Consider the following 8,249-nt stretch of genomic DNA (forward strand, 5'->3'; position numbering starts at 1 on the left):
TTAGACCATCGGATTATTACCTGTTTTGTACATGCAGCCTTGAAAATGATTCTGTTCCCTTCTCCCTAGTATATCCCGGACAAGAATACATGGTATTTTACTCCGACTTGCAGTGCTCTGAATGGCTGTCACTGTAGCTTCTGTATGTTCTGCTTGTCTGGCTGAAAGCAGCCAACCATGTGTTCTTGTCCAAATCTAGGAAGAATCTGGAACTGACTATGATACACAGGTATCCCCAGCTAGACATATTCCTTTGTGTTCTACTCAGTAGTTTTTGTTCCACCCTGTGTTTGCTTTCTCGTGGATTCATGAACACCCCCCTTCATTCTCCTAGCCAATATTTTATTATATCATTAAAATTTTATAGCTGGCACAGCACTGTTGTAAAGGAGTTCTAAAATTAATCAAGGTGCAATACATTTCAGGACATAAAGTTTTACAGCTAAAAGCTTTATTTTAACCAACCTGATAGATATATAGATTGGTCTCTGTATATGTATATATATAGAGAGAGATTATCTCTGAAAGATTACAGTCCATTGCTTTCTCCACTGCCTTGGTAGTCACTGGGTTTTGCCTATGACAATGTGTTATTAGGAAATACACAGAAATTATATTGTCTATAGAAGCCCTAACTACTTGCTATGGAAATAAAAACTCGACCACATATGTATTTGTTCAATGACACCGAAAGTGCGGTCTCTAGGAAGTATACGTCGAGTTGATTAGATTGTACTGTATACTTTAAGTTGAATTATGTACTCTTGTAAAAACACTCTTCAAAATTATTTAACTTCCCATGGTATAGTCTCAGAAGGCGCAAAAAAAAAAAAATCTTTAGTGTTATCTTTTCCTGTCACATGACTCGTGCAAACACCAAAAAAATTCTTATCTTTTTGTTTCTTTTCTGGTACTTTATAAAACAGCATAACCGGTTTAGTGCCCAGACATTAAAGACTCCACTCGGAAAAGATCGACGTTATATATTCCACTCTACTTTAAATGTTTTCATTATATACCGGGAAAGATTTAGCCGTAAGAGTCTTCCAGTGTGCGATGGCCGAGGATTTTTTTTTGTTGTTAAAAAAAGACTTCCTTACTGGGGACAGTAGTGCCATCTAACCAGAAGAGTCCTCTACTGTTTGTGGGACTCGGAGAGCACTGCTAGGGCCTGGCAACATTATCTGTACTGAAGCATGTTTAGGCTTAGAAGAGCATGCCTCCTCCATTTAGCTGTACCATCCCAGTGCGTGCCCTGCAACTTAGCAGCTGTGATGAACAGTTTGATCTTGACCTGCCAATCATGTCAATAAAAATACTTGATGAGTGTTTCAAACGTTTTAGGTATATTTGAGTAATCAGTGTACAGGCTACTTGAGAAATAGGTGCCATATAGATTATTCAACTTTGATCTATTTCTTTGATTTAGCACTGCAATTAAGTAGATTTGGTTCAAAGAGAAAGCTCATTGGTTGATGTTTTACACTGATGTGATAATGTTTACACAGATGTGCTTTGAAATCTCAATTATGGTGGATTTTTGGGTCCCACCACATGACAGGCTCCTGTTATCTGAAAGGTAAAATAATATAACATCTATCTGTAACTGCCTGTTCAGAGCAGGTCCGCCTGTACTCTCTTCTGAGGTGATTTATCTGATCATTGTATTTAGCGTTAGTTTTTTCAGTTTTAAATCCCTTCACAGTAAATCACTTGCTTTAAAGCAGCCTTTTTGTAATTCAGGTGCATACAGGGGCAGTACTTAGGACTGCGATGATGAAAAGGTATAGCATTACCTGCTTTAAAGCACCTGCCAATTAATTAGCCCTATACTCTCCATAGCAAATAAAGCTAAGCAGTCAAATCCATTTGATCTCTCAGATTTAGACTGTGACTGAAAAGACCACGGAGCAAGACGGGGGAACTAATCTTTCACGATTCTCTGCAACTTTTTTGTTTAAATGAAACCTTAAACTGCCAAGCGATTCTCTCAAACTTTTGAAAGAACTGACCATGAAAGATCTTTGCGTTTAATACCGCGTTTTAACATTGGCAAGGAACTGCATTGCGTATCTTGAACTCTAAGATGGGTCATGTAGTTTGAGCCCTAAAATTCATTAGATTTTATAGAAAAGGCAGCAAAAAAAGGCAAAAGCCAAGCTCTTAGTTTTAAGATACAGCTGTTTTACCATTGCTAATAATGAGCATGTGTTCCACCACTGTGGTTGCATGCATGAACCATTCTACTCTGGGCACGAAAAAAAGGCCTGTGCTCATCTGGAACAGGACAGCGAAGTCCTAAATCGATCCAAAACACCGTAGCAAGGCAGGAGAGACCTTTCAGTAGATGGCATTGTTGCTAGTCTGTGATGCTTACGGACTTTGGTTATGGTCCCAATGCAAAACTCCAAAGATTTGGATTAGATGAGGCACCTCTCAATCTTCCTTTCTTCTTCTCTGCAGGTTTTGAAAATCTTTATCCCAAACCACGGGCCTGCCCATTTATATTTTCAAAGCGGTGTGTCGATACCCAAACGCTATAGATCAGCTTCATGTCACATGAATGATAAATTAAACGCGAGGGAGAAATTTGCAGAGGGGAAAACACCTCCCTGACTATGCCAATTTCTTTAGAAATTCCCCTCCTTGTAGCTGAAGCGATAAAAGGAAAGGGTAATGCATGTACGTTTTATTAGCGTTTTAGAAACAGGGAGTAAAACTGTCAGATCTTTGGGTTTTTTTCTTTCATGTGTGTCTGGGCAGGTCTAACCCTCGGGTAACGCCCTTTCTCCTTCTCGCCTCCTGCCTCTCCTTGCACCTGTCCGCCCGGTGCCCCGGCAGCTCCCGCCCGGGCCCCGCCGCCCGCCCGCTGCCCGGGCCCCGCTGCCCGGTGCGGGGTGCCCCCCCGCGCGGCCGTGGGTGCGTGTCTGCGCGCGGGGGGTGCGCCAGAGCTCCCTCCCCGCCGTCAGCTCAGATCAGAGGAAGGTGCGGGGAGAGGGGGAGCCGGTTTACAATTTCAAACGCAGCCTCCCCGCGGAGCGCTTCATTAGCATATGTCAGGGGGACCGCCGTATATATATACACACACGCGGGGCGCACAGCCGCCACCCCGCCGCCTGGCTCTCACCGGCACGGCACGGCGCGTCTCGGCCCTGCCGGCTCCCCATGCTTGGGGCCCCGCCGCGCCCCCCCACATGCCCGCCGGCGGAGGCCGGCAGCCGCTCTCCGCCGCCGCGCCCTAGCCCGCTCGCCCCGCGCCCCCATGGCTCCGCTGGCCGAGGTGGGGGGCTTCCTGGGCGGCCTGGACGGCCTGGGGCAGCCGGTGGGCGCCCACTTCCTGCTGCCGCCCGCCGGGGAGCGCCCGGCGCTGCTCGGGGACCGCCGGGAGCGGGCGGCCCGCGGCGGCGCGGCGGCGGCGGCGGCGGCGGCGGCGGCGGCGGACCTGGCGCACTTGCAGGGCATCCTGCGGCGGCGGCAGCTGTACTGCCGCACCGGCTTCCACCTGCAGATCCTGCCCGACGGCAGCGTGCGCGGCACCCGCCAGGACCACAGCCTCTTCGGTAGGCGGCTGCGGCACGGCTCGGCGCTCCCCCGCGCGTGTGCCTGCCCGTGTGACGGGCGCGGGTCAGCTCGGCGCACGCGTGTGTACCGGGGCGGGAGGGAGGAGGGGGGCCGGCGGGGGGCCGGCGCTGCTGGGGACGCGGCCGAGCTCCGTCCTGCCCTCGCCCGTCGCCCGTAAACCGCGGGGGCCGCAGCGGGGCGAGGTAGGGAGCGAGGGCGGCGCAGCCCGTGGGAGCCGGGAGGTCGGGCGTGTGCGCCTTGCGCGGCCGGGCGGGAGGTCTGCGGGCTGGCCCGCAGCCTTGGCGGGGAGCGCCGAAAGTCGGGGCGAGCCTTTTTGGCTCCGCTGCCTGTGCGGGACCTTCTCGGGTCCTCGTAGAACGGAGCGGGCCCCGCACTCGGGCAGGCTGACCCGAGGGCCGCGGTGGGCTGCTTTGTTTTGCAGGGCAGAAAGTTGAAGCTGGGGGCCCTCCAATGCCTCTTCGCTCAAATGCTTAAAATGCTTCCCGGCCAACTTTCTCTGTCAGTGAACCAAAAGGAGGTGAAGACAATCCCAAAATGTAAAACGTTTCCTGTGATACCAGAGTAAATCCGAAATAGGAGGTGTAGGAACTGGACATCTGAACAAACCTGCCGTTGTAAACTACGTGTGAGCTTTTGTGTGCATTGATTTAGCAGTCGTAAAAAAGGGGATTAAAGAGTTTCCTATCATTCTCCCCATAGTCAAAACAATCTGCTGGAATGGCTCTTAATTGCTTTTATAACACATGGATGCTTTCAGAAGTAAAAGAGCAGTAGTCAGTTCTCAGAAGGAAGATTTCCTACAGCATGTAAACATGAAATAAATCTTTGCTTTAAAAGAAAAAAAGAAAAAAAAAAAGCCCCACATCAAACATTTACTGGGCTTTTTAGAAATGTTCTTCCTTTACCACTACTCTCGGCAGGTTTGTCTGATGTGGTCGCTTTGTGGGTTGAATCACCTGCTTATTATAGTTTTGAAAAAGGGTGGCTTTGAAAATGATACCAGAAAGACAAAATACCTCCACCTCTTTCTATGGGACTTTGTGCTTTAGGAACTGGAAAACTAGGATGATTTACATGCAACAGAGGTTTTTAATGCTCATTCTTTGTGAAGGATTTATTTTCTTTGCTGCTTGGTAATATAAATAAGAAACCTGCCAAAGCTCAATTAAAATTCAAAACATTTTAAATTATTGTATAGTCCAGACAGTCCATCTGTCTGAGAGTGAAAAATGGTCCTGAATGAAAAAGAGTAATCATAGCAAGTAGGCAAAAAGTCACAATCAAAATCAAATGCACTATTTAAAACCACTTATCTTAGATTTGTTTTGTTGGTTTGTTTTTTTTTTTTAATGTTTTGTGGTTTTGCTGCTGCACAGCAAAATCTTAAAGTATGATTCTAGAACTTCTTTTTGAGGCTTTGTTTACATTGTTAACAACTTCCAAAAAGCCAGTTCACACATTCCCTTTCTTTCATGTTTTGTATGTACGTAATCTGTGCATATCAATTGGTTAAACATGTTGGCATACCCTTGCCAAATTCAGGCTTCAAATAGTGCCTCATATCCTGAATACTTTATATTATTAATATATATTACATTTTGGGGCAAATGTAATGTAAATAATGCTACAATCCAAACATTAGCAAATAAGCAACATATTTCATGCACATAAAAAGCCGGCACTGAAGTCAGCAAGTTGTGTCAAGAGGTGTGGGCCCATATGCTAGATAAGATGCCTGGCAAATGCTTTCTATTTTCCCATGGGTAGATTCTGTTATATAAAATTCCCATCTGTACTTTGATTTCCATTCAAATAATCTAATAATGGATGTGGTTTTTTGAGATAATGCTACAGAGAAAATAAAGTATATTTTCAGATAATTCAAACCTATCTTCCAATGTTTGAGTAGGCAGTTTAGCAAATAGTGTATAATCATTCTAGATTCCAACTGCAGAGTACCGAAGGCTTTAGACAGTGCTGAATAAAATCGTTTTATACTCAACGTTAAAAAAAAGTTTCTTAAATGGTGTAGGATTTTTGTTTCTAGACGAGGCTTCTCAGACTCTTTTCCTGTGAATGTGGTGTACATTTCCATATAGTATTTGAAATTTCAGAGAAACTAGACCACATGTATTATAATATGTACATTTTCTACTTGCTTTCAGCTGCATTGTGGATGCTACGTATTGTATGCTTACAAATTGAATTAAAGCAATCTCCTTTTTTCCAGGTATCCTTGAATTCATCAGCGTGGCAGTGGGACTGGTCAGTATTAGAGGTGTGGACAGTGGCCTTTACCTTGGAATGAATGAGAAGGGAGAACTCTATGGCTCTGTAAGTACCACTTCCATGTCAGCTCATACATGCTGAGGTTTTGATTCACTTCTTAGCACTATGCAAGCCCCTTGCGTAGCTAGCTGATGTCATCTTAGCTTTCAAAACACTAACATCTTTTCCTGTTGAAATGTGTAATCTATCTGTGAAGTATGCGGTATAGCCTTGGATATTAAAGATGCAGTGGGAAAAGTTTCTCTGTCTTAGATGAAGAGAACCGAAAAGAAATATTCCTCTTAAATTATATACTGAAATAATCTTAAATAAATAGCTGAATTAAACCAGCTAGTCAAACAACATTTAAGTTGCCAGCTATCTAATTTTCTTTTTCAGCACTTAAGTTGCCTGCTATCTAATTTTCTTTTTATCAATACTGCAGATTTATCACAGTGTGTATGCTATCATCAAAAACATTGAATGCAACTGGAAAAAAGTTTAAAGGATAGTTATGGAACAAATAAATAACAACTAATATAGTACCCTGACTTACTTTATGTGTAGCCTAATGCTTCTTTACAAATCAGCAGGTGGTACTTCCAGGTACCACCTTTTTAACATTAAAGCATTTTTTTAAATGATGGGAAAAAGGATAATACCGTACGTCATGGAGGGGTACCACTGTTACCTGAAAAATCTGAATGGTGCAAGAGTACTGGCAGTAGCTGTAGATCCTGACTGCAGTATTTGTGTTTAAGAATGAAAATAAGCTTGTACTCATTACGCTTGATTTGTTTCTATTGAATAACTCCAATGTATGACCGTAAAAATAGAATCTTTGTTTTTTCCAATACTATCAGGATAATAACAGTCTTAGACTCTTCTCCTTTCAAGTCCTGAGACAACTTCGGATAAAATATTCTGTCCCTCCAGTTCCTTTGGTCATTGTTAGTCCTGTTTAAAATGTGAGAAGTGGTGCACACCACAAAGAACACATGAAAATATATTCCTGATGTGTTACATTGCACCTGAGTCTCTCCACTAAATCTCATTTCTAGAGCTGTAGATAACCCAAGACAGAGATCTACATAATATAGTTCCTGTAGGTGAGGTGAATTTTAATGAAATCATAAATAAGTAATGCCTTCTTAGAGAGAGAGTTATCCGTTTCATGTTTAAATCCAGAACTGTACATGTACAGGTCCAGTTTTCAGAAGAATAAAGATTAAAGTAGGCTCCCAAACTCAGTGTCAGCTCCACATACTCTTCCTGGGTTTGATTTGTTGACAGTTAAATGAACAGTAAGGCTGCACAAAGCCTAAAACATTTTATTTATTTTTATCATATTTTTTACATGTGTGTTCAGATATATAGCAACAACTTGACTTATTTTTCTTCGCTGTTTCTTTCTGTAGGAGAAACTAACTTCTGAATGCATCTTCAGGGAACAGTTTGAGGAAAACTGGTACAACACTTACTCATCCAACGTGTACAAACATGGAGATTCGGGGCGGCGATACTTCGTAGCACTTAACAAAGATGGTACTCCCAGAGATGGGGCAAGGTCCAAAAGACACCAGAAATTCACACATTTCTTACCCCGGCCTGTGGATCCTGAAAGAGTTCCAGAACTGTACAAAGATGTGTTAGGGTACAGCTGAGGAAGGAGGTGACTTTGGAAAAAAACCCATACCGGAGCTGTTGCTGCTGCTTTCGTGGCGATACCAGCATGAGGAACCTGCAGAGGTCTAGGATGCTGGATTGGAAGAAGCTATGTTGTGATAGGCAGGCCTCTGTTTTCTAACCTTTGGATTTAGGAGACAAAGCCTTAAAGCTGAGAGTCGGCCAGCCTCCTTCAAACTCGCTGAACTGTTTGGTAGTCAGTAACCAGAGGAAAGTTGGAGTGTGACTTTTTTAAAAATAACAAACTCTTGCAATTTTGTCTGGATTACCTATGGTACATAAATTAGCAAAGAACTACCTACATCATGTGGATGAGACAAGAGCTGGAAGAAATATAAATAAATGGACTGTAAAACAGTAATAAATCCTGAGAACTGTATATGAAGTTTTAGTGGCTCCACTTTAGTGATGGACCTTAGATGTCGATGCATCGTATTCAGAGCTGGAACTTTTCTTCAGGATGGACCTATTTATACATCTCCAGATAGCATATATTTATTTTATATATTTATTTATTAAAGAGTTTATTTTTTACTGGGATATGAAGAGAATACAAGCCCCTAACCCCAATGAGAAAACATTTCCAGTGCCAACATTTACTCTGAATAGTGTCATGATACAGAAATGACATTACATTGCAATGCATCCAAAACCTGAACATTCATATTTCATTGCTTATCAGTTACAGATAAGGTTATATTTTATGCACATAC

The 8,249-nt window shown here is 43.4% G+C and overlaps 1 protein-coding gene across 2 annotated transcripts; it reads left to right on the forward strand.

Annotated features, from left to right (window-relative positions):
- Nucleotides 1-3,065: 3,065 nt before the first annotated feature.
- On the forward strand, nucleotides 3,066-7,729 carry FGF20 (fibroblast growth factor 20). 2 transcript variants are annotated; one of them, XM_074904113.1, is made up of 3 exons: nucleotides 3,066-3,560; nucleotides 5,813-5,916; nucleotides 7,269-7,729. In XM_074904113.1, the coding sequence occupies exons 1-3, from the start codon at nucleotides 3,263-3,265 to the stop codon at nucleotides 7,512-7,514; spliced, it is 648 nt and encodes a 215-aa protein (XP_074760214.1). In that variant the 5' UTR covers nucleotides 3,066-3,262; the 3' UTR covers nucleotides 7,515-7,729. The 2 variants fall into 2 exon arrangements, with proteins under 2 accessions (XP_074760214.1, XP_074760215.1); XM_074904114.1 differs by lacking the exon at nucleotides 3,066-3,560 and adding an exon at nucleotides 3,671-3,764.
- The last annotated feature ends 520 nt before the right edge of the window (nucleotides 7,730-8,249 follow it).

The sequence above is a fragment of the Athene noctua genome, chromosome 4, assembly GCF_965140245.1.
Source record: "Athene noctua chromosome 4, bAthNoc1.hap1.1, whole genome shotgun sequence".
Classification (NCBI taxonomy): Eukaryota; Metazoa; Chordata; class Aves; order Strigiformes; family Strigidae; genus Athene; species Athene noctua.